The 26,960-nt window shown below is 46.6% G+C and overlaps 1 protein-coding gene across 5 annotated transcripts in view; it reads left to right on the top strand.

Annotated features, from left to right (window-relative positions):
- The window catches only part of LOC110507059 (cell adhesion molecule DSCAML1), a 156,840-nt gene that overhangs the window by 104,740 nt on the left and 25,140 nt on the right, over nucleotides 1–26,960 (top strand). For 4 of the 5 annotated variants that reach the window (XM_036964925.2, XM_036964924.2, XM_036964923.2 and 1 more), the window contains exons 5-18: nucleotides 267–545; nucleotides 6,116–6,391; nucleotides 6,590–6,889; nucleotides 9,562–9,704; nucleotides 10,168–10,297; nucleotides 11,410–11,688; nucleotides 11,803–11,922; nucleotides 12,159–12,335; nucleotides 18,403–18,608; nucleotides 18,821–18,917; nucleotides 19,432–19,560; nucleotides 19,787–19,954; nucleotides 20,733–20,803; nucleotides 20,989–21,229. In XM_036964925.2, coding sequence (XP_036820820.2) covers nucleotides 267–545; nucleotides 6,116–6,391; nucleotides 6,590–6,889; nucleotides 9,562–9,704; nucleotides 10,168–10,297; nucleotides 11,410–11,688; nucleotides 11,803–11,922; nucleotides 12,159–12,335; nucleotides 18,403–18,608; nucleotides 18,821–18,917; nucleotides 19,432–19,560; nucleotides 19,787–19,954; nucleotides 20,733–20,803; nucleotides 20,989–21,229 — 2,616 coding nt within the window. The remainder of the gene's footprint in view (nucleotides 1–266; nucleotides 546–6,115; nucleotides 6,392–6,589; nucleotides 6,890–9,561; nucleotides 9,705–10,167; nucleotides 10,298–11,409; nucleotides 11,689–11,802; nucleotides 11,923–12,158; nucleotides 12,336–18,402; nucleotides 18,609–18,820; nucleotides 18,918–19,431; nucleotides 19,561–19,786; nucleotides 19,955–20,732; nucleotides 20,804–20,988; nucleotides 21,230–26,960) is intronic. The other variant, XM_090224320.1, reaches the window with a different exon arrangement.

The following is a 26,960-nucleotide window of genomic DNA, read 5'->3' as shown; positions in this document are numbered from 1 at the left end:
GACAGTCATCTAATATGCTGTAATAGAAATAAGGCCATGCTCATACATTTTTTCTTGAAATCGTCCTCCCTCTTAAACGGCAACGACCGCCACTGGTGTGTGTGTGGGTGTGGGTAAGTGCTTTTTTGTCTATTGGTGCAAGACCGTCTTGCAGTACATGGGTTATTGTTATCTTTGTTTTCTTTCCTTGAATATATCTTCGCAGTATATTATTTGGAGTCAATAGCAGCATGATCAATATCAGTATCTCTAACCCCTCCCCCCAGACCCTACGGAGTCCACCCCCTCAGTGTTGGACAGTTTCCAGTCCGGGGAGGTCCAGGTGGGGCACAATGTGGAGCTGCCCTGCATCGCCTCGGGGTACCCCAACCCCACCATCCGCTGGCTGAAGGACGGGCGCCCGTTGCCCGCCGACTCCCGCTGGACTCGCCGTCTCACGGGCCTGACGGTCAGCGACCTGCGTCTGGGCGACAGCGGCAACTACATCTGTGAGGTCACCAACAGCTTCGGCTCTAAAGAGGTGACCGGTCATCTCAACGTCATCGGTGAGTCACAGGTCACACGTCCCTGTACTAGTTCCTGGGTTGGTTCACCCCACGTCACCGGAACAGCTTGTTGTTTGGAACGAAGGCCTGTAGATTTGTCGCTTTGCACATAGTGGCCTAATGCACAAGTCACACACAATATTAACAGAATACAAATTAATATTGACATTTGACTTTTTAGTCATTTAGCAAATGTTCTTATCCGGAGCGACTTAAAGTTAGTGCATTCATCTTACGGTCGCTAGGTAAGACAACCACACATCACAGTCATTGTAAAACCTTTGACATTTTAAAATCCCCCCCCAAAAAAATAATAATAATTGGTGGACACGTTATTGGGATGTGTTTTGGCTGACTTTTCATTGGTCAGTTTGGTGCCTTGGACTACGTAGGTGTATCCAGTATCAGAAGAAGCCTAGTGTGTAGGTTTGGTGCTATCGGTCCGCAGAGAAATATACTAAGGAGATGTTGTGTCCTGGCCATCTGGTACTAGATTGTAATACAACAACACTATCATCCTGTAGCTCCGTCCCGTGACTGAATACAACCACGTTTACACGTAGAAAAGTGTTGCACCTTCAGCCTTTGCGTTCCTCCAGCATGACCGAACGCCTCATCACCCTCTCCCGACAGAGGTGTTTGAACCAGGAGAGAGAGGGATTGATCGGGATGAGGGGAAGAGATGAGCGGATCGTTTAAGCTCTGTTGGCTGTGTCCTTGCCCCCTGTCACCTCACCACAACCCACCTCTGGGATGAGTTTGATCCTGATCTCCAGGGACACCTCGCTCCCCTCCTGCCCGCTCCGTTTTGGGCTTCTCGGGAACCCATGCCGAGCGTGGCCATGGTGACAGGAGGGAACACTGGGTGTTCCGAAGGGGCAGCTTCCCCTGTGTGTCACTGGGAGCTGAGGAGAGGGGAGGAGGAGGAGAGGGGAGGAGGAGGGGGTATTGTTTGGGGGATGAAAGATCTGGGGAGACTAGACAGAGACACAAATGGGATGGTGATGTTGAGGAGAGAGAGGGGGGGAAGGAGGGAGAGAGTGGTGAGGACGAGTGAGGATGGGGGGTAAGGGTAGTGGAAGTTGGTCCGTTTGGCCGTAGGGCACATCATGGTGAACTCACACAAACCCTACCTGACAGGGCAGGGGAGGTGGGACACTCATACACACACACACACACACACACACGCACATGCACACACACACACACACACATACACACACACACACACACACACACACACACACACACACATACACAGACAGACAGACACATGTGCACACACACACACACGCACGCACGCACGCACACAACACACACACACACACACACACACACACACACACACACACACACACACACACACACACACACACAGTAGTCCCCAGCACATAACACCAGCTGCCTTATTGCTCATTGACATTTTCGCTCCCTCTCTGTCTCTCTGTCAGTTTCTCTGGGTGTCTCATATTCACAGGCACATTGAACGTGCACATCACGCTCAGACAAGTAAACGTGGACCCCCTTACACACCCAAAATCTACGATTTTGAACCGTTTCGAGAGAAGAGAGTTGAAGAGATCTTCTCTCTACCTCTCTGCAGGGGAAATCTGTACCCTCCTCTCCGTCTCGCTACCTCGGGCTACATAGTCCAGTCAAGGGAGAGGATTATTTATCAAATCAAATCAAATTTTATTTGTCACATAAACATGGCTAGCAGATGTTAATGCGAGTGTAGCGAAATGCTTGTGCTTCTAGTTCCGACAATGCAGTAGTAACCAATGAGTAATCTAACCTAACAATTCCACAACTGGTACCTTATACACACAAGTGTAAAGGGATAAAGAATATGTACATAAAGATATATGAATGAGTGATGGTACAGAACGGCATAGGCAAAATGCAGTAGATGGTATCTGGTACAGTATATACATATGACATGAGTAATGTAGGGTATGTAAACATAAAAGTGGCATAGTTTAAAGTGGCTAGTGATACATGTATTACATAAAGATGGCAAGATGCAGTAGGTGGTATAGAGTACAGTATATACATATGAGATGAGTAATGTAGGGTATGTAAAAACTATATTACAGTTTTTTTCGATTGCTAAACGACAGTGGACACAACTGGAGTCACATGTGCAAAACTCTAACTACAGTCTGCACAGCAGCAGTTCATGTGGACCAAACTCTAGTTTGTTTTTCATTGCTTGAACACAGTTTTCAAAACTCTACACACTTATCCCATGACTTTAACCACAACCTGCACAACACTGTGGATTTACAGCACTTTGTTCAAATGCTAACACACTGCTGTCAAAACTGTGAACCACACATTCAAAACGGAATAGATTTCAGCCTTGTGCCTTTCAAACACTGCTGATTGCAATTTCAGCTGAAAGGCTAAGCAGGTGTCTTGTTTTAGACTTGTTAGTGAACACACACACATATTACAGTATATATAGGTAGAGCTCAGAAAGACTCATTTTGGAAATGGAACAAGGAAGATGGGTTCGTGGAGGGAGAAGGGTGGCAGGGAGAGGGCGGATGCGTGGAGGAAGACAAAGAAGACAAAGAGCTGTTATTTCAGATGAAATAAGGGCTACACTTATAGACCATGTCGTGAACCATGGTCTCTCATTGAGAGAGGCAGGGTTGAGGGTGCAACCCAATCTGCAAAGATCCACAGTGGCATCTGTAATGCGAATTTTCCATCATGCAAACAGGTGAGAGTTACATCCTTACAGTAAATGAAAACATTACAGGAATCTATTTTGTACTGCAATTATAGAATATTTACACAGATATATATTTCAGTAAGTTTGACTGTAAAATATATTTTTACAACAGGACCCAAAGGCTGCCCCCAACCGGGGGAAGAGGAAAAATATTTTCAGATGCGCAGGAAAATGCTATTGTTGACATGGTTGTTGTCAACAATGCAATAAAACTGCGGGAGATTCAAGATAGAGTGCTGGCTGATAATGATATATTTGAAAATGTTAATTCTGTCAGCACTATTACTAACTATTGCTCGAGTCCTAAAGAAACACCAAGTTACAATGAAACAGTTATAGACTGTACCGTTCGAGAGAAACAGTGAACGGGTAAAAGAGCAAAGATACCGATATGTCCAGGTAAGACGTCTGAGGTTACGTACACAGCTATACAAAATATTTACAGTAAAAAAAAACACTAGCATTTCTACAGTAAAACTGTGCACTTACTGTTTTTCAGAGAGTAATGGAGGTGGAAGCACTGGAAAGACCACATTAATTTGTATTTATCGATGAAGCTGGATTTAACCTTGCCAAAACACGGCGCAGAGGAAGGAATGTTATAGGTCAAAGGGCCACAGTGGAGGTTCCAGGCCAAAGGGGGGGAAATATCACCATGTGTGCTGCAATGGCCAATGATGGTTTGCTTCTCAACACACCACTCATTGGCCCATACAACACAGAAAGGCTTATAGCTTTCCTAGAACAGCTCTATGCTCAGCTAGTGCCAGCAGAACAGGGGGAGCCAATAAGAAACCCCCAAGTTTTTGTCATAGTTTGCAATAACGTTGCTTTTCACCACTCTGCAGCTGTCACAGATTGGTTTGCAGCACATCACAGATTTATGGTTTTGTACCTGCCTGCATATTCACCCTTCCTCAACCCAATAGAGGAGTTTTTCTCTGCCTGGAGGTGGAAAGTGTTTGGTCACCACCCACATGACCAAATGTCTCTTTTGGAAGCCATGTGTGCCGGATGTGAGGACACGAGTCCAGAGGACTGCCAGGGATGGATAAGGCACTCCAGAAGGTCTTCCCCAGGTGCATGGCAAGAGAAAACATTAGATGTGATGTTGAAGAAAACCTGTGGCCTGATGCTAAAGAGAGGCACGATTAGCCCCTCAATTATTTGTTCGAATTACAGTATGTACTTTTAGTTTCTACCTTTTTTTTCTCATTACTGTAATTCCGTAAATTACTACAGACTATTGAAGCAAACTGCTAATTTTCATTTACCTTAAAGAATTGTTATGTTCTAAAAAATTTAATAAATCATGTGAAAGAATGTCACTCTTTTCTTTGAAGAAAATATTACTTTGTATGAAGTCACTGAAATTGTTCAAACTGTAAAGATGAAAAGTTTGTATTATCTGTATTGGTGTTTGATGCTAGTGCTTTTACTCTCAGTGTGTTCTGAGTGACAGTGTGTGTTATCTCAGTGAGGGTTGTGCATAGTGTTTGGCTGCACTGAGCGTGTTTTGAGCCATGTGTTAAGAGTTGTGTTGCTTGGAATGAGTTTTGCAGGTGATGTGAACTGTTTAGCTCAGGTGACTGTTGGTAGTGCAGACTGTAGTTAGAGTTTTGCACATGTGACTCCAGTTGTGCCCACTGTCGTTTAGCAATCGAAAAAAACTGTAAGTGACATTGTTTAAAGTGGCTAGTGATACATTTTTTTTTACATTAATTGCCATTATTAAAGTGGCTGGAGTTGAGTCAGTATGCAGCCACTCAATGTTAGTGGTGGCTGTTTAACAGTCTGTTGGCCTTGAGGTAGAAGCTGTTTTTCAGTCTCTCGGTTTCTGCTTTGATGCACCTGTACTGACCTCGCCTTCTGTATGATAGCAGGGTGAACAGGCAGTGGCTCGGGTGGTTGTTGTCCTTGTTGATCTTTATGGCCTTCCTGTGACATCAGGTGGTGTAGGTGTCCTGGAGGGCAGGTATTTTGCCCCCGCTGATGCGTTGTGCAGACCTCACTACCCTCTGGAGAGCCTTACGGTTGTGGGCGGAGCAGTTGCCGTACCAGGCGGTGATACAGCCCAACAGGATGCTCTCGATTGTGCATCTGTAAAAGTTTGTGAGTGCTTTTGGTGACAAGGCAAATTTCTTCAGCCTCCTGAGGTTGAAGAGGCGCTGCTGCGCCTTCAAGGCTAATCTGAAAACAAGACTCCCTAAAATTTATCAGCATATCGATTGCGCTACCAGGACTGGAAAAACCTTGGATCATTGCTATTCTAACTTCTGCGACGCATATAAGGCCCTGCCCCGCTCTCCTTTCGGAAAAGCTGACGAAAAAAGCACGACTCCATTTTGTTGATCCCTGCCTACAGACAGAAACTAAAACAAGAAGCTCCCGCGCTGAGGTTTGAAGGGAGTCAAATACGTTGTTTCCGTGTGCTTGTTTGGTACTGTTCCGTTTATTCCATTCCAGTCATTACAACGAGCCCATCCTCTTATAGCTCCTCCCACCAGCCTCCTCTGTACTGTACTGCAGCACTCACCTGGGTGATGAACAAACGGCAGCCATTTTGTACCAGAACATTGTATTGTACTTATAAAATATATTTTAAGTGATGTTCCCTTGAATAAGGGGGATTTGCCCTTACATTTTTTTGTAGGAAAACTACTTCATTAACTTATTTACTAACTGAAGTTATGTAATTTAACTTTAAAAATAATTATACCGCCTTTTCCCTCCTTCCCTTTCTCTCTCTCTCTACCTCCCTCCCTCCATCAATTCCCCTCTCTCTCCCTCTCCCCTCTCTCTCCCTCTCCTTCCCTCCTTCTCTCCAAAGAGCCGTTGAGAGTGACTCTGTCTCCTAAGAACCTGAAGACGGGCATCAGCAGCACAGTGATTCTGTCGTGTTCCGTGCAGGGTTCTCCCCACTTCACCCTGTCCTGGTACCGCAACACAGAACCCGTCCTCCCCGACCAGCACTTCTCCATCCAGGGGGCCCACAACGAGACCCTGTTCATCTCCGCTGCCCAGAAGAGACATTCGGGAGCCTACCAGTGCTTCGCCACCCGCAAGGGCCAGACCGCACAGGACTTCTCCATCATACTGCTGGAGGGTAAGGAATGTGTGTGTGAGTTAAAGGGGTGGGTTGGGGTTGTGTGTGTGTGTGTGCGCCTATCAGTGTTTTGCCATCTACAAGAAGTAGACCTCATAGACTGTGTGTGTGTGTGTGTGTGTGCACGTGTTCGTGCATCAGAAATGACCCCATACCTAGCCTCTAACCTCTCGCCCCTCTCCATCCCTTCTTCCTCAGATGGTACGCCCCGTATCGTGTCCTCCTTCAGTGAGCGAGTGGTGGTCCCAGGGGAACCCTTCTCCCTCATGTGTGCTGCCAAAGGCGCCCCTCCCCCCACCATCACCTGGACTCTGGATGATGAGGCTGTGGCCAGGGACCCGTCTCGGGTGAGGGCCAGCCAGTACACACTGTCGGACGGCTCCACCGTGTCCCACGTCAACGTCAGCAGCCCGGAGATCCGCGACGGAGGGGTGTATCGCTGCGCCGCACGCAACTCGGCCGGTAGCGCCGAGTACCAAGCGCGCATAAACGTAAGAGGTGCCTGTCTACTTTTCAATATCAGCCATTGGGTTCTAATACCCGCCCTCCCAAACCCCCTTACCTTTACCCCTCCTTTCCACTCCCCCCTTCTCTACATTCCGTCTCCCTTGCTTTCTGTGTGTGTGTGTGTGTGTGTGTGTGTGTGTGTGTGTGTGTGTGTGTGTGTGTGTGTGTGTGTGTGTGTGTGTGTGTGTGCTACTTGTTTGTCCCCATGCCTTCATTTGCTCTTTCCAAATATCTGTTGTTTTTCTACTCTTGCCAGTTCTCTATCAGTCTTTGTTCTTCCAGCCCATATGTTTGTCTGTCACTGTCTCGCTCTGTCCCTCCCCTCTCTCTACTCACTCTCACACTCTCTCTATTACACACACACACACACACACACACACACACACACACACACACACACACACACACACACACACACACACACACACACACACACACACACACACACACACACACACACACACAGTTTGAGTGTCAAAGCCAGGAGAGTGAACAGGGTATTCCTCCAGAAAGAAAGAGACAGAGGGACAACCATGGCAGCCACAGTCTGAAGAGAGAGAGAGAGAGAGAGAGAGAGAGATAATGGAAGAGAGGGGGGAGAGAGAGAGAATGGGAGAGAGAGAGAATGTGAGAGAGAGAGGCGGGGCGAGAGAGAGAGAATTGGAGAGAGAGAGAGGAGGAGAGAGAGAGAGAGAGAGTCGTGAAGACTGAAAGATAGGGGGTTACAAAGAGTGTGAGATGGAGGGAGTAGATGGAGGATAGTAGGGCATAGAGAGAGAGATGCAGAAAAAGAGAGAGGTACGCAGAGAGGAGGAAGTGGAGAGGTGGTAAGACAGATGGTGAGGAACAGAGGGAGAACGGAGGAGAAGAGAGCCAAGTCTCATCTGAGCTTGTGTCAGAGAGGTGATGTGGAGCACTGATGACAGGCCTGGTGATGTCACTGTCACTGCGGTGATCGCCGGGGACAACAGGGAGGAGGAGTGGCACTGATGGCCAGAGCCGTATCAGAGGGAGAACGGAGGAGAGGAGAGAGTGAGAAGAGGAGAAGAGAGCCAAGTCTCATCTGAGCATGTGTCAGAGAGGTGATGGGGAGCATTGACGACAGGCCTGGTGATGTCACTGTCACCGCGTTGATCGTCGGGGACGACAGGGAGGAGGAGTGGCACTGCTGGCCAGAGCCGTATCCCTCTCCACCTCTCCATCCTCTCTCTCCATTTCTTCCTTTTCTCTCTCCCCATCTCTTTCAGCAAGACGCTCAGTTATGACACGTGTGTCTGCTCTAAGGAGACATGCCAGAATGCTACATTGGAGTGAGAATGATTTGTTGCCAGGGACTCTCAAACCCAGCAGTACCACACGCTCTGCTTGCAGTAACACGCACTCATACTGATCCACATACACACTGATACACACTGACAGATGATACACTCAATCGCAGTAACTTACACTAAAACAAAAGTACCCCCCCCCCCCCCATACACTTGCATATACACACACTTACACTCCACAGGAACACACTCAATATTGACTTACCGACGATACACTCAATTGCAATAACGTCCACCAAACTGCACTTTCACGCAGACACACAAACACACACTTACATTCCATTTGAATTCGTGTGTGAGTGAGATTGTGTGAGAGACGGCGTGTGAGACCGTGTGTGAGAGACGGCGTGTGAGACGGTGTCTGAGAAAGGAGCAGTGTGACAGAGACGGCGAATAATATATCTGCGGTCGACTTGTGAGAGCTGTGACTTCAAAGACCAACGCACACCAAGGGAGCAAGAGAGCGAGGAGAAGTAGAGAGAGAGAGTGAGAGAAAAAGAGAGAGAGTGGACTAAATCAACCCGGCGCTCTCCCGATGAACGCATCACACCTCACTTTCTCCCCATGTCTGTCATCCCTCCGTCTCTCTGTCCCCATCGTCTCTCACCATTGGTCCTCTCTGGGTCCTCCAGCCCTGTTGCCCATGGTAACACACTCATCGTGCATTGTGTTTCCTCTTCCATTCTCCCCAACCGTCATCCTCGGACTGACTGTGGATGCATCCAACTGGCACCCTATTCCCTATACAATGTGCTACTTTTGACCAGAGCCTATAGACTGCCATTAGGGACTCAACCTGTGTTGATACAGATGTAGGGTCTTCATTTGATCACTCTTTTGTTGCTGAGAACTTTCCAGGAAATGCAAACTTGTGGTGTATTCAAGCCGTCTGGCACAGACGTATATGAGACTAGAATTTGTAATGAATCTAGAAGCTAAAATCACCTACAGTAGGACGCGTAAAGACATTCAGGAAATTGCAACAGAAATGTATTAGAATGATTACGTTCGTACTCTCACCATAACACAGGAAATAGACACGTGCACAGTTACATGCACGTGCACGCACACGCACAGACACACACACGGAACAGATTTGACTGAAATGGGACAGGGCATTCTAACCCCCTATCCATTCATACGCCCGATCCTCCCTCCCTCCTTTCCTCCCCTCCTCTTTCCCTCCTTCCCTTTTCTCCACAACCTCATCTGATGATCTCCCTCTTTCCCCCTCCTTCTCTTCACTACCCTCTGACTACCCCATATCTCTCTCCTCTCTCTTCTCTTCTCTACCTCTGTCTCTTTCTCCCTCTCTCTCTTCTCTCTGTCTCTCAGGTTCTCCCAGGATCAGGGATATGCGTAACATCACGGCGGTGGCTGGGAGGAACACCTTTATAAACTGCCGTGTGATTGGCTATCCCTACTACTCAATCAAGTGGTACAAGGAGGGGCTTCTGCTGCCCGACAACCATCGTCAGGTGGGCGCATTTTTTCTCTCCACAATTTTCTCAATTTTGTGCACAAACAAGAGTAACAAGAAAAACCCCATCTAAAGACAACAATCACCTCAGCATCATGCTACATGTACAAAGAAATTGTCACATCTCAGATACAACGTGTCTGTGTCCCCAAACTGCACTCTATTCCCTTCGTAGTGCTTTTTGACCAGAGCCCTATAGAGCACAGTTTGGGGACACAGACACGTTGTATCTGAGATATGACCATTTATGTGTACATGTAGCATGATGCAGAGGTGATTGTTGTCGTTAGTTGGGTTTTGGTTAAAGGTAGCGTACTATATTAGGAATTGGGTGCCATCTGGGATGCGGACCCAGTGTAAATGTAAACTGTTAAAGTGCTGGCATTCCCATGATCGGGGAATCTTAATATGAATTCTAATGTTCATCTTAAACTTAATCTTAATCCTAATCTTGATCTCAGGTGGTGTATGAGAATGGTACTCTGAAGCTAAGTGACGTCCAGAAGGTGTTGGACGAGGGGGCGTACCTCTGCAGCGTGCTCATCCAACCACAGATCTTCATCAGTCAGACCGTCTACGTCCAAGTCAAAGGTCAGGGGTCACTTACTCTACAGGAAGTGTGGTGGGGTAGTAGTTCATTTGTGTGTCCAGGTCTAGTCCAAGAGCCTCTCTGTACGCTTGTGGCTGTCTGTGTTACTGGATGCTGTGTATTGGGAGAAGGGGGGGGGGTGTACGTCACTGAGTGTGTGTGTGCATTTGAGTATGCTTGTGAGTGGGTTAGTTTTGTGTTTGAATGAATTTGTGGGAGAAAGAGCAAGTGAGATCGTGAAAGAGCGAGAGAGCGCACGTGTAGCCTCTAATGACCTCTGATTACGGGCCGGAGCGACCTGCTACAGCCTCTCAACCACTCAGCAATTGCACAAAGCAAGAGTGCTATTGTGCAGATATATTTGTGTGTGTGTGTGTGTGTGTGTGTGTGTGTGTGCGTGCGTGCGTGCGTCAGAGCACAGGGTCAAGACTGCACAGCTTGCGTGTTGCCTGTTTTATAGTGTGTTGATGAGGTTCAATGTGTGCTTGCCATAGGAAGACGGAAGGGTGTGTCATCTGGTGTGTGTGTGTGTGTGTGTGCATCTCGTCATTTCTCTGATTTAATTAGATTAATTTTAACGAGGCCCAAATTAAATCCCCCAGATGTCTCAGCTCTAGCTCTACCCCCCACCACCTCATTCCTTGCCCCCCACTCCTACTGTGGTCACCATGGCAACGCCATTTTTCCCTCTGCCGAATGGGCTCTAATTAGAGCAGCTATTATGGGCTGGAGTGGAGAGGGTTGGGGGGCCGGGGAGACGCTGGTTTCCAGGATTAGACTGACTGGAGATCACAGGGAAGGTCACTCACCACCAACTACTAACCAGCCCACCACCCAGTCTGAATCACTCAATATGAACTATCCAGCCAGCCAGCCATCCATCCATCCATCAATCCATCCATCCATCCATCCATCCATCCATTCATCCATCCATCCATCCATCCATCCATCCATCCATCCATCCATCTCTCTCTCTCACACACATGTATGTATGTATCTGCTTCCCTCTCTCTCTGTCTCTCCCTTTTTGACCCTCTCCCTCCTCCTCCTCCTCCTCATGCTTTCTTTCTCCTCTTATTCTATCTCTCCCTCCCTCCTGTTTTCCGTCTCTCAGTGCCCCCTCTGATCCAGCCCTTTGACTTCCCCCCCACCTCCATTGGGAAGCTCATGTACATCGCCTGCGTGGTGTCGTCTGGCGACATGCCCATCCACATCACCTGGCGTAAGGACGGCCAGGAGGTCGCGCCCTCGTCCGGCGTCAACATCGAGACCAAGGAGTACATGAGCTCGCTGCAGATCGGCAAGGTGTCGCTCAAGCACAACGGCAACTACACCTGCATCGCTAGCAACGACGCCGCCACCGTCAGCTCTGAGAGGCAGCTCACTGTCACAGGTGAGACAGGGCCGGTTGACAGACAGACAGACAGACAGACAGACAGACAGACAGACAGACAGACAGTCCCACCGTCAGGCTCCAAGTTTCATCTTCTCCCTCCCCTCCCTACAGTTCCTCCTCAGTTTGTGGTCCAGCCCAATAACCAGGACGGGATCTACGGCAAGGCGGGGGTCCTCAACTGCTCCGTGGACGGATACCCCCCTCCCAAAGTCATGTGGAAGCACGCCAAAGGTACCCATCCTCACCCGTTGATTTACAGCATTTGCCGTTACTGTGTATCTAGCCGTGTTTTATATCAGCCTAAAACCGTTCAGATGTCCTATACCATTTAGCAGACACATTGATCCAAAGTGATTTACAACAGTCAGTGCGTCTACCAGCTGAGTCACACAGAACCACTATAATATAGTGGATTATGATCTTGATAACCATACTGCAATCATCAGCGAAATTCACCCCCTCGCTAGGTACAGGGAACCCCCAGCAGTACCACCCAGTGCCTCTGACCGGTCGGATCCAGATCATGGGGAACGGCTCCCTGCTGATTCGTCACGTCCTGGAGGAGGACCGGGGCTACTACCTGTGTCAGGCCTCCAACGGGGTGGGCTCCGACATCAGCAAGAGCATGGTCCTGACCGTCAAGAGTGAGTCTGACCTGCAACCCGGACCACGAGTACACATTCTCATCCACACACCAGGGCGAAAGTTACCCTAGTGGTTAGAGCGTTGGGCCAGTAAAATGAAAGGTCGCTAGTTCCAATACCCGAGACGACAAGTTGAAAGATCTGTAATTGTCACCTTGAGGAAGGCACTTAACCCTCAGTCGCTGTACTAGTATGGCTGACCTTGTAGAACAACACATTTCACTGCACCTATCTATCGGGTCTATGTGACAATCACAAAAACACACCATGACCACATGCTCTCAACCACACACATACTGAGTGAGCCAGCAAACGCATGGTCAAGAGTGAGTCTGACTGCAACCTAACCACACACAGTGAGGGACATAATCAAAGAAAATGGCGAAAACTATCTGCTAGGAGTTAATAAAAAAATAAGGATTGCTACTCCTCTGGTTTAACATACCTTCCTGGTATAGAGATCATGGCTTTGCTATTTGTACCCCCCCTCCCAAAGTCATATCCCACGGATACCCCCCCCCCCATCCTCACCCGTTGATTTATAGCATTTGCCATTACTGTGTATCTAGTCGTGTTTGATATCAGCCTAAAACCGTTCAGATGTCCTATACCATTTAGCAGACACGTTGATCCAAAGTGATTTACTACAGTCCGTCTACCAGCTGAGCCACACAGAACCATCATGAGATGGCTTCAGCGAGGGCTGGAACACTGCAGTCAGCCTAGAGTATCAGTTTTCCTCTTGTGTTCTCTCTCTCTCTCATGAGTCCCTCAGTGTGTCAAAGCAATGAGGCGACTCTGATAGCACTACCATAGCTAGCTATACTGACAGAGAGAGAGAGAGCGAGAGAGAGAGTGACCATGGATATACTGATGCTACAATACAGAACAGGAGAGAGAGAGATGGATTTTGTGACTCTAGGGACCTGTCTTCAATAAACACTTTGTCTTTCATCATGATCTGCGATCAATCTGTCGACCCTGCACTGGCCTTCAGTTACATCAACATCTAAACACACACACACACACACACACACACACACACACACACACACCTTTGCGCTCATCAAATAAAATCAAATGAAATTGTATTGGTCACATACACGTTTAGCGGACGTTGTTGCGAGTGTAGCGAAACGCTCGCGGTGTTGATAAAGTGCTCTTATCATGTGTGTTAGCCTCTGAAGCCTCTGACCTGCGTCTAGCTTTCAAATAGTAGACTGTCCTCCTGCAGCAACTTGACAGACAGCTGAGATGCTTCTCACTCACTCACTACCTTACTGTATCTTGCTCTCACTCGTTTCTGCTCTAGCTCTCGCCTCTGCTTCGCTCACTTGCTGTGTAGGTGTCACTCTCACTGTCTCTCTCTCTCTCTCTCTCTCTCTCTCTGTCTCTGTGTCGCCCTCACTCTGAGGCGGTGTTAGTGCTGTTGATTGAACCTTTCCTCTCCTCCTGCCTCCCTCAACTCTGTCCGTTTTGCTCGGCGGAGGGAGGAAAGGAGGGAGGGAGGGATGAATAAATGATGGAAACAAAACAGCGTTGCTCTCCTCAGATCGATTGTGTGTGTGAGGAGTAAGGGAGGAGTTGAATAGGATGGTATGTGAGTGGTTGAAGAGGAGGAGAGAAGGATAGGTAGAGTGAGCATCCTTCCTGGTGCTTATTCACACAGTTCCCACTAAACTGAGTATGAGAGAGGAAGGCATGTACAGTACCCGTCAAAAGTTTGTACGCACCTACTCATTCCAGGGTTTTTCTTTGTTTTTACTATGTTCTACATTGTAGAATAAGAGTGAAGACATAAAAACGATGACATAACACATCATGAAGTAACCAAAAAAGTGTTAAACAAATCTAAATAGATTCTTCAAAGTAGCCACCCTTTGCCTTGATAACATCTTTGCACACTCTTGGCATTCTCTCAACCAGCTTCACAAGGAATCTTTTTCCAATAGTCTTGAAGGAGTTCTCACATATGCTGAGCACTTGTTGGCTGCTTTTCCTTCACTCTGTGGTCCAACTCATCCCAAACAATCTCAATTGGGTTGAGGTTGGGTGATTGTGGAGGCTAGGTCATCTGATGCAACACATAATTTTCCTTCTTGATCAAATAGCCCTTACACAGTCTGGAGGTGTGTTTTGGGTCATTGTCTTGTTAAAAACAAATGATAGTCTCACTAAGCCCAGAACCAGATGGGATGGTGTATCACTGCACAATGCTGTGGTAGCCATGCTGGTTAAGTGTGCCTTGAATTTTAAATAAATCACTGACAGTGTCACACCAGCAAAGCACCCCCAAACTACCACACCTCCTCCTCCATGCTTCACAGTGGGAAACACACATGAAGAGATCGTCAGATCATCCGTTCACCTACTCTGCGTCTCACAACGACACAGCGGTCATCAGACCAAAGGACCAATTTCCACCGGTCTAATGTCCATTGCTCATGTTTCTTGGCCAAAGTCTCTTCTTCGTATTGGTGTCCTTTAGTAGTGGGTTCTTTGCAGCAATTCAACCATGAAGGCCTGATTCATACAGTCTTCTCTGAACAGTTGATGTTGAAATGTGTCTGTTACTTGAACTCTGTGAAGCATTTAATTGGGCTTAAATTTCTTAGGCTGGTAACTCCAATGAACCTATCCTCTGCAGCAGAGGTAACTCTGGGTCTTCCTTTCCTGTGGCGGTCCTTATGAGAGCCAGTTTTATCATAGAGCGTGATGGTTTTTGCGACCGCACTTGAAGAAACTTTCAAAGCTCTTGATATTTTCCGTATTGACTGGCCTTCATGTCTTACAGTAATAACAGACTGTCATTTCTTGCCATAAGATGGACTTGGTCTTTTACCAAATAGGGATTTCTTCTGTATACCACCCCTACCTTGTCACAACACAACAGATTGGCTCAAACACATGAAGAAGGAAATAAATTCCACAAATGAACTTTTACCAAAGGCACACCTGTTAATTTAAATGCATTCTAGGTAACTACCTCATGAAGCTGGTTGAGAGAATGCCAAGAGTCTGCAAAACTGTCATCAAGGCAAAGGTTGGCTACTTTGAAGAATCTCAAATATAAAAAATATATTTTTTGATTTGTTTAACACTTTTTTGGTCGCTACACGATTCCATATGTGTTATTTCATTGTTTTGATGTCTTCACTATTATTCTACATAGTAAAAAATAAAGCGTAACCCTTGAATGAGTAGGTGTGTCCAAACCTTTGACTGGTACTCTAGTTCTTATCATTGACTATAGTTTTATACTTTACTGTGATGCTCCTTTACCATACAGAGACGCGTTTCCCAAAACATAATAATCTTAGGCACTAAGATCATTGTTCCTCCATTGCCTAATGGACTTAACCTTTTACTGCAGTGAGCTAAATCAGGGTCACACCGAGGTTACATCCCAATATTACACTTTATATACCCTACCGTTGAAAAGTTTGGGGTCACTTAGAAATGTCCTTGTTTTTGAAAGAAAAGCAATTTTTTTTTGTCCATTGAAATAACATAAATACAGTGTAGACATTGTTATTGTTGTAAATGACTATTGTAGCTGGAAACGGCAGATTTTTTTATGGAGTATCTACATAGGCGTACAGAGGCCCATTATCAGCAGCCATCACTCCTGTGTTCCAATGGCACGTTGTGTTAACTAATCCAAGTTTATCATTTTAAAAGGCTAATTGATCATTAGAAAACCATTTTGTAATTATGTTAGCACAGCTAAAAACTGTTGTTCTGAATAAGAAGCAATTAAACTGGTCTTCTTTAGACTAGTTGAGTATCTGGAGCATCAGCATTTGTGTGCTTGATTACAGGCTCACAATGGTCAGAATCAAATAACTTTCTTCCAAAACTCATCAGTATATTCTTGTTCTGAGAAATGAAGGCTATTCTATGCAAGAAATTGCCAAGAAACTGAAGATCCTGTACAACGCCATGTACTACTCCCTTCACAGAACTGAGGCCCCGGTGCACAACTGAGCAAGAGGGCAAGTACATTAGAGTGGCTTTGAGACACCTCACAAGTCCTCAACTGGCAGCTTCATTAAATAGTACCCACAAAACCCCAGTCTCAACGTCAACAGTGAAGAGGCAACTCCGGGTTGCTGACCTTTTAGACAGAGTTGCAAAGAAAAAGCCCTATCTCAGACTGGCCAATAAAAAGGAAAGATTAAAATGGGCAAAAGAACACAGACACTGGGCAGAGGAAGATTGGAAAAAAGTGTTATGGACAGACTAATCTAAGTTTGAGGGGTTCGGATCACAAAGAAGAACATTCGTGAGATGCAGAAAAAATGCAAAAAATGCTGGAGGTGTGCTTGATGCTATCTGTGAAGCATGGTGGAGGCAATGTGATGGTCTGGGGGTGCTTTGGTGGTGGTAAAGTGGGAGATTTGTACAGGGTAAAAGGGATCTTGAAGAAGGAAGGCTAACACTCCATTTTGCAATGTCATACCATAACGACACTTAATTGGAGCCAATTTCCTCCTACAACTGGACAATGACCCAAAGCACAGCTCCAAACTATGCAATATCTATTTTGGTAAGAAGCAGTCAGCTGGTAATCCGTCTATAATGGAGTGGCCAGCACAGTCACCGGATCTCAACCCTGTTGAGCTGTTGTGGGAGCAGCTTGACCGTATGGTACGTAAGAAGTGTCCATCAAGCCAACCCAAATTGTGGGAGGTGCTTCAGGGAACATTGGTTGAAATCTCTTCAGATTGCCTCAACAATTTGACAACTAGAATGCCAAAGGACTGCAAGGCTGTCATGGCTGCAAATTGAGGATTCTTTGACGAAAGCAAAGATGGACACAATTATTATTTCAATTAAAAATAATTATTTATAACCTTGTCAACGTCTTGACTATATTTCCTATTCAATTTGCAACTAATTTCATGTCTGTTTTCATGGAAAACAAGAACATTTCTAAGTGAACCCATATTCTGAACGGTAGCGTACATCACAGAAGACTGAGATATAACACAACTGTTTGACATAGAAACACCAGATTTTGGGCTTTTAATCATTATTTATTTGTATAAATTATCGAAAATGTAACATTCCATCCATGAGGCCACTAGGTAACGTGACTTTATTATGATTATGAGTCAGAAACATTTATTCTGGTGTCAAAATGGACTATTAAGTGTAAATAGGATACATTTGGTCATACAGTTAGTCCCGTTCAAAACTGAGATTTACAAGATCATTTAAAAAAAATACGTAACGGGCGGCAGGGTAGCCTAGTGGTTAGAGGGTTGGACTAGTAACCGGAAGGTTGCAAGTTCAAACCCCCGAGCTGACAAGGTACAAATCTGTCGTTCTGCCCCTAAACAGGCAGCTAACCCACTGTTCCTAGGCTGTCATTAAAAATAAGAATTTGTTCTTAACTGACTTGCCTAGTTTTTAAAAAAAAGAAGGGTGTGTAGCAGTTTGGGTTTATTTCAATCCTGCCCACATATCCACAGCTGGCAACACCTAAGTAATCATCAATTCGGAGCACAGCTGCATAATGCCCATGGTGAATTTAGTTTGACTTTGGATATCCCTATGGGGCTAGTTAGGGACCATCAGTAAATTATACAATGTGCATGGGAGAATATTTTAAATGTTCAATGGTTCCAAATTTCAATGACTTAAAAACCTCAAACCAATGATATACCAATATATATATATATATATATATATATATATATATATATATATATATATATTGACAGTCCCTAACTAGCCGCACAGATAGGCTATCCAAAGTCAAACCAATGGTGACACACTGGCCAGCTGAAGCTAATTGGCCAAAGAAGTTGGCTAGCTTGCTAGCCAAGGCTAAGTCCAGACACAAGACTTGGTTACGCTGTTTCAATCTCATTCTCAGTCGCATTTCCTAATGAGGAGGATTAAACCCTAAAATGATCTTAGTGCGAAAGTTGAATCTTATATTTCGGTGGAAACTCATGTATAACGAGTATTTCCCTGTCGGACTCTGTCCCATTATTTCCCTTGTCACTCCCGCACATCCATCCCACCTTCAATTTTCCCTGCATCGTTCTCTCTCCAGTCCCAGCAATGATCACGTCGCACCCCAACACCACCATGGCCATTAAGGGCCAGATTAAGGAGCTGAACTGCACAGCGAGGGGGGAATGGCCTATCATCATCCGTTGGGAGCGCGGTGACACGGTCATCGACCCCGACCGTAACCCTCGTTACGCCATCACCACCAGCCCCAACGAGAAGAGTGACGAAGTATTGTCTACGCTGAAGGTAGGTCACACACAGATACTGTAGACATATGTATACACACACACACACACGCAAACATACAGTCAGACACAGAAACACACACACACACAGATAACACACGCGCCATTTAGAGGGTTAGGACATCAGATACACCAAATTGAGGATATTAGATCAGATGAGCTGTGTATGGAAGTGGCTTCACATTGTCTGCCTCTCTCTGTCTCTGTGTGTAGCTGAAGCCAGCAGAACGTGGTGACTCGGTCTTCTTCTCCTGCCATGCCATCAACTCCTATGGAGAGGGACGAGGACTCATTCAGCTCACTGTGCAAGGTCAGTGGGTCAGACAATCAGCCAGATGGAAATGCTTGGGTCACATTCATTGGCGCACACCGTAGCAAAGCCTTTTGCAATGGAAAATGATAGTTCAGGTAATCATCCCTGTTTCAGTCCGTTTTCTTTCGTTTGGTGCCTAGTGAATAGACAACTACCTGCTTACTGTGACGTGAATCGGGAGAGAGCAAAAATCAGTACAGGATCGCTTTCTTTCACACTATGCTAATGTTCTATTCCCTCTACACTCTTAAAAACATATGTGCTATCTGGAAATTAAAAGGGTTGTCCCCATTGGAGAACCCTATTGGGTTCCAGGCAGAACCATATTTGGTTCCATTTAGAACCCTTTCTACAGAGGCTTCTACCTAGAACCCAAAATGATTCTACCTGGAACTAAAAAGAGTTCTACCTGGAACTAAAAAGGTTTCTTTCTACCTTACATCCTTCTCCTTTCCTTTCTTTCTTACTCTCCCTCTTTCTCTCCCTCTTTCTCTCCCTCTTTCTCCCTCAGAGCCCCCAGACCCTCCAGAGTTGGAGGTGAGGGAGGTGAAGGATCGGAGTATGAACCTGCGCTGGACCCAGAGATTTGACGGCAACAGCATCATCACCAGCTACGACATTGAGTACAAGAACAAGACTGGTATGCCAGGGGACAGCGGGGGTTAAACTGGGGATTGACTATTAGTCGGCACTGAGAACATAACTATAACCGACTAATTTATCTTCTCTCTTTTGTGCACACACTCACACAAACACACACATACATATATATATATATATATATATACATACACACTCACTCACTCACTCACTCACTTACACACACACACTCTCTCTTACACACACACACGCATAAACACACGCAGATCCATGGGAGTTGAAGCATGCCACCCGTAAGATCTCTCCCACCAATAACCAGGCCAACATCGTGGATTTACACCCTGCCCAAGTCTACAGCATCCGCATGTTCTCCTACAACAAGATCGGACACAGTCAAGCCAGCAAGGAGCTCACCATCAGCACCGAGGAAGCGCGTGAGTCTAACACAACCACACACACACACACACACAAAGTATTCAGACCCTTTGACTTGTTCCACATTTTGTTATGTTGCAGCCGTATTCTAAAATGTATGAAATGAAACAAAACCCTCAGCAATCTACACACAATACCCCATAAGGACAAAGTGAAAACAGGTTTTTAGATAATTTTGCCATTTTTTTTTTTTTTTTTTTTTAAATACTTCATTTACATAAGTATTCAGACCCTTTGCTATGAGACACGAAATTGAGCTCAGGTGCTTCCTGTTTCCATTGAGTTTCCATTGATCATCCTTGTGATGCTTCTACAACTTGATTTGGAAATGCACACACCGGTGAGAGCAAAAACCCAGCCATGAGGTCGAAGGAATTGTCTGTAGAGCTCCGAAACAGGATTGTGTTGAGGCACAGATCTGGGGAAGGGTACCAAACAATGTCTGCATCATTGAAGGTCCCCAAAAACACAGTGGCCTCAATCTTAAATGGAAGAAGTTTGGAACCACCAAGACTCTTCCTAGAGCTAAGCCACCCAGCCAAACTGAGCAATCGGGGGAAAAGGGCCTTGGTCAGGGAGGTGACCAAGAACCTGATGGTCACTCTGACAGAGCTATTGAAATCCTCTGTGGAGATGGAAGAAGCTAACAAAATGTGGAAAAAGTCAAGGTGTCTGCACTGTTACAAGCACACACACAAATACGCACAAACAGATATCGACGAGATGACCTTAGTCAATCCGTTTCAGTGCAGTCAATCTCTCTTTTCCTCCCGCCAGAGCCCGATGGTCCTCCTATGGAGGTTTTCCTCCAGCCTATGACCTCACAGAGCATCCGCGTCACCTGGAAGGTAAACCACCTATAGATTCAAGACTATTACAAACATCATAGCAATATGACATGAGATGCTCTTTACAGGTCGAGGCCCAGTCTGAAATTAAAACCTAGAATCACATATCTGTTCACGCCACAGAACTCTATCAATGTCAATTTTTTATCCTCTTTCATTCTCTCATCCCTCTCTTCTCCCTCTAGGCCCCTAGGAAGGAGCTTCAGAACGGGGTGATCCGGGGTTACCAGATTGGTTACCGTGAGAACGGGCCGGGCAGTAACGGCCAGTACAGTATCGTTGAGATGAAGGCTACAGGGGACAGTGAGGTGTACACCCTGGACAACCTGAAGAAGTTTGCCCAATATGGAGTGGTGGTCCAGGCCTTCAACAGGGCTGGCACAGGCCCCTCCAGCTCTGAGATCAACGCTACCACACTGGAAGATGGTAGGGGGCATGGAACACACACACACACACACACATGTACGCATACACACACACAAGACATACGCACACACACACACACACACACACACAATCCTTGATTGATGTTCTAATGTGTTTTCTTAGCAGGAGCCCTAATGTAGAGATGTCTATTCTACCACACCCAGAAATCTGCTCCTTTTATTCTTTGTCCCCAACGCTCAAGGCGACCAGTTTTGATAGCCTTTAGCCTTACCCTCATCCTACTCCTCTGTTCCTCGGGTGATGTGGAGGTAAACCCAGTTTCATGCATGTCAACATCACAAGCCTCCTCCCTAAGTTTATTTTACTCAATGCTTTAGCACACTCCGCCAACCCTGATGTCCTTGCCGTGTCTGAATCCTGGCTTAGGAAGGCCACCAACAATTCTGAGATTTCCATACCAAACTACAACATTTTCCGTCAAGATAGAACTGCCAAAGGGGGAGGAGTTAGCCTGCAAAGTTCTGTCTATACCCAAACAGTTTGAACTTCTAATTAAAAAAATTAACCTGTCCAGAATAAGTCTCTCACTGTTGCCGCCTTCTATCGACCCCCCTCCGCTGCCAGCTGTGCCCTGGACACCATTTGTGAATTGATCACCCCCGATTTAGCTCCAGAGTTCGTTCTGTTAGGTGACCTAAACTGGGATATGCTTAACACCTCGGCAGTCCTACAATCTAAGCTAGATGCCCTCAATCTCACACAAATCATCAAGGAACCCACCAGGTACAACCCTAAATCAGTAAACATGGGCACCCTCATAGAGATTATCCTGACCAACTTGCCCTCCAAATACACCTCCGCTGTTTTCAATCAGGATCTCAGCGATCACTGCCTCATTGCCTGTATACGCCATGGGTCCTGTCAAACGGCCACCCCTCATCACTGTCAAACGCTCCCTAAAACACTTCTGCAAGCAGGCCTTTCTAATCGACCTGGCCCGGGTATCCTGGAAGGATATTGACCTCATCCAATCAGTCGAGGATGCCTTTACCATTACATGCAGTCAAAGGCTAGCTTTTTCGAACAGAAATTCACATCCTGTAGCTCGAACTACAATAAGTTTTGGGACACTGTAAAGTCCATGGAGAATAAGAGCACCTCCTCCCAGCTGCCCACTGCACTGAGGCTAGCTAACACGGTCACCACTGATACATTTCAATAAGCATTTCTCAACGGCTGGCCATGCCTTCCTCCTGGCTACTCCAACCCCGGCCAACAGCTCCCCCCCCCCCCCCCCCGCAGCTACTCGCCCAAGCCTCCCCAGCATCTCCTTCACCCAAATCCAGACAGCAGATCTTCTGAAAGAGCTGCAAAACCTGGACCCCTACAAATCAGCTGGGATAGACAATCTGGACCCTCTCTTTCTAAAACTGCAATCCCTATTGCCAGCCTGTTCAACCTCTCTTTCGTATCGTCCGAGATCCCTAAAGATTTGAAAGCTGCCGCGGTCATCCCCCTCTTCAAAGGGGGTGATGCCCTAGACCCGAACTGCTAGAGACCTAGATCAATCCAACCCTGCCTATCTAAAGTCTTCGAAATCAAAGATAATAAACAGATCACTGGCCATTTCGAATCCCACCGTACCTTCTCCGCTGTGCAATCCGGTTTCCGAGCAGGTCACGGGTGCACCTCAGCCATTCTCAAGGTACTAAACGATATCATAACCGCCATCGATAAAAGACAGTACTGTGCAGCCGTCTTCATCGACCTGGCCAAAGCTTGCGACTCTGTCAATCACCGTATTCTTATTGGCAGACTCAATAACCTTGGTTTTTCTAATGACTGCCTCGCCTGATTCACCAACTACTTTGCAGACAGAGTTCAGTGTGTCAAATCGGAGGGCATGTTGTCCGGACCTCTGGCAGTCTCCATGGGGGTACCACAGGGTTCAATTCTCGGGCCGACTCTTTTCTCTGTATATATCAATGATCTCACTCTTGCTGCGGGCGATTCCCTGATCCACCTCTACGCAGACGACACCATTCTGTATACTTCTGGCCCTGGCTTGGACACTGCTAACTAACCTCCGAACGAGCTTCACTGCCATACAACACTCCTTCCGTGGCCTCCAACTGCTCTTAAACGCCAGTAAAACTAAATGCATGCTTTTCAACCGTTCGCGGCCCGCACGCGCCCGCCCAACTAGCATCACCGCCCTGGATGGTTCCGACCTAGAATATGTGGACAACTATAAGCACCTAGGTGTCTGGTTAGACTGTAAACTCTCCTTCCAGAATATTGGAGAAGTGGTTTACCCATACATTTCCATTTTGGATATATAATTATTTGTGTTGGTTTGTTTAGTGTTTTCCAATTTTCCCAGAAGTGGTTAGAGTCTATTGATTCTTCAATTACATTGAGCTGATGTCTGACGTGCTGTTCCTTTTTCCGTAGTGTATTTCTGTATCGTTTTCATGATTCACCATAGTAAAGGCGTAGACTCAGGTTTTCCGGGTCTCTGTTTTTGGTTGGACAGGTTTCTCAATTTCTTTCTTAGATTTTTGCATTCTTCATCAAAACATTTGTCATTGTTGTTCATTTTCTTCGGTTTTCTATTTGAGATTTTTAGATTTGATAAGGAAGCTGAGAGGTCAAATATACTGTGAAGATGTTCTACTGCCAGGTTTACACCTTCACTATTACAGTGGAACGTTTTGTCCAGGAAGTTATCTAAAAGGGATTGAATTTGTTGTTACCTAATTGTTTTTTTGGTAGGTTTCCACACTGTATTCCTTCCATCTATAGCATTTCTTAATATTATTCAGTTCCTTTGGCTTTGATGCTTCATGATTGAGTATTGCTCTGTTCAAGTAGGCTGTGAATTTTGCTCTGTCAGTGGGCTGAGTGAACACTCTGAGAGACTGTGTTGAGGTCAGTGAAAAAAAGTAGTCTACAGTAATTCTGCCAAGAGATAGCTATAGGTGTACCTACCATAGGAGTCCCCTCGAAGCCTACCATTGACTATGTACACACCCAGTGTGTGGCAGAGCAGTAGGAGTTGTGACTCATTTTTGTTGGTTATGTTGTCATAGTTGTGCCTAGGGGGGGGGGGGCATATTGGGGAGGGAATACTGTCACCTCCAGGCAGGTGTTTGTCCCCCTGTGTGCTGAGGGTGTCAGGTTCTTGTCCGGTTCTGGCATTTAGGTCACCACAGACGAGTACATGTCCCTGGGCCTGGAAATGATTGATTTCCCCCTTCAGGATGGAGAAGCTGTCTTCATTAAAGTATGGGGTTTCTAGTGGGGGGGGATATAGGTAGCACACAGGAGGACATTTTTCTCTGTTAAGATCATTTCCGTTTGAATTTCTAGCCAAATGTAAAATGTTCCTGTTTTGATTAATTTAATGGAGTGAGTTAGGTCTGCTCTATACCAAATTAGCATACCCCCTGAGTCTCTTCCCTGTTTCACACCTGGTAATTTGGTGGGTTTGACTGCCAGCTCTCTCTAACCAAGAGGGCAACCAGTGGGTCTGTCTCCTCTATGCCATGTTTCTTGTAGGATGACAATGTGTCTGTATTTCCGATTTCTTTGATGAAGTCTAGGTTCCTGCTCTTTAGGCCAAAGGCAGATGACCTCAGGCCTCGGATATTCCAGGATGAGATAGTGAAGGCTTCCATAAAGTGACCAATGTTGTTTGGCTTCAGGCCAGTAAGTGTGAGCAGAGCCTGCTGAACATCTGGTACATGCCATTGGCTTGGGTTAGTGTAAGAGTTTGGGTTGGGCCTGTTTGTCCGCTCACGGCCTGGGCGTATGTGTGACTTCCATGGTGAGGCCCTCTTTGTGGGAATGGGGTTGACAGGAGGGGCATAGGTCTAATCTGAGGGGGCCTAAATGGGGTGTGGGAATGGTTGACTTGGGGGGGGGGGGGGGGATGTGGCTGGTGGTGATGTGGTCTGGATGTAGGTCCCCTCGGCATGGGTCCTCTATGTGTAGGTCCGGGAGGGGGGGTCCCGCAGGTTTGTGACAGTGTCTCGCTGGTCTGGGCGGGGTGTCTATTGATCTGTTGCTCCTGTGTGAAGTGTTGGGGCTGCGTTTGAGCGCGATGTAGAGTCCGTGCGAAGGTGGGCACTGCTGCCTTGTATACTGTAGGTGGACCTGGTCATAGAGGCTGTTCAAGTTCAGGGTGGAGTGGTGGGCACTGCTGCCTTGTATAGGTGGACCTGGGCATAGAGGCTGTTCAAGTCCTTGGTGAAGTGGTGGGCCAGGAAAACAGTTGGGTTTGTGGAACAGTCACAGGAAATACTTGTTTGCCTGCTGTCTCTCCCCCCATACCTCTCTCTGTGTCTGGGTGATCTCTCCAACACTCTCCTGTGTATTTCCCCCTCTCTCTCCCCCCATCCCTCTCTCTCAGTGTCTGGGTGATCTCTCCAACACTCTCCTGTGTATTTCTCTCTCTCTCCCCCATCCCTCTCTCTCAGTGTCTGGGTGATCTCTCCAACACTCTCCTGTATATTTCTCTCTCCCCCCATCCCTCTCTCTGTGTCAGGGTGATCTCTCCAACACTCTCCTGTATATTTCTCTCTCCCCCCCATCCCTCTCTCTGTGTCAGGGTGATCTCTCCAACACTCTCCTGTGTATTTCTCTCTCTTCCCATCCCTTTCTCTCAGTGTCTGGGGTGATCTCTAGCGGGGCATCTCTCCAACACTCTCCTGTGTATTTCTCTCTCTCTCCCCCCATCCCCCTCTCTCTCAGTGTCTGGGTGATCTCTCCAACACTCTCCTGTGTATTTTTCTCTCTCTCCCCCCATTCCTCTCTCTCAGTGTCTGGGTGATCTCTCCAACACTCTCCTGTCTATTTCTCTCTCTCCCCATCCCTCTCTCTCAGTGTCTCGGTGATCTCTCCAACACTCTCCTGAGTATTTCTCTCTCTCCCCATCCCACTCTCTCAGTGTCTGGGTGATCTCTCCAACACTCTCCTGTGTATTTCTCTCTCTCTCCCCCCATTCCTCTCTCTCAGTGTCTGGGTGATCTCTCCAACACTCTCTTGTGTATTTCTCTCTCTCCCCATCCCTCTCTCTCAGTGTCTCGGTGATCTCTCCAACACTCTCCTGTGTATTTCTCTCTCTCCCCATCCCTCTCTCTCAGTGTCTCGGTGATCTCTCCAACACTCTCCTGTGTATTTCTCTCTCTCCCCATCCCTCTCTCTCAGTGTCTGGGTGATCTCTCCAACACTCTCCTGTGTATTTCTCTCTCTCCCCATCCCTCTCTCTCAGTGTCTGGGTGATCTCTCCAACACTCTCCTGTGTATTTCTCTCTCTCCCCATCCCTCTCTCTCAGTGTCTGGGTGATCTCTCCAACACTCTCCTGTGTATTTCTCTCTCTCCCCATCCCTCTCTCTCAGTGTCTGGGTGATCTCCAGCGGGGGGTCTCTCCAACACTCTCCTGTGTATTTTTCTCTCTCTCTCCCCCCATCCCTCTCTCTCAGTGTCTGGGTGATCTCTCCAACACTCTCCTGTGTATTTCTCTCTCACTCACTCACTCAAAAAAAATTAATTTGCTTTATTGGCATGACTTAACAATGTACATATTGCCAAAGATGACTTTGGATATTTATAATATTAAAATAAGAAGAATCAAAATTGTCACTGGAACAACCGTAACAACAATGGCCAAGGGTCAAAATAACCATACATTGAACAATAAGCATTCAGTAGAGGACATGTGCAGGTTGATTGGTCTGTCAGACATTGTCCCTCAACTTATGGCAG

This window comes from Oncorhynchus mykiss, chromosome 27 (genome assembly GCF_057628025.1).
Source record: "Oncorhynchus mykiss isolate SJ-2025 chromosome 27, ASM5762802v1, whole genome shotgun sequence".
Taxonomy (NCBI): domain Eukaryota; kingdom Metazoa; phylum Chordata; class Actinopteri; order Salmoniformes; family Salmonidae; genus Oncorhynchus; species Oncorhynchus mykiss.
The sequence above is the reverse complement of the archived record's forward strand: the minus strand, read 5'-3'. Positions and strand labels throughout refer to the sequence as shown.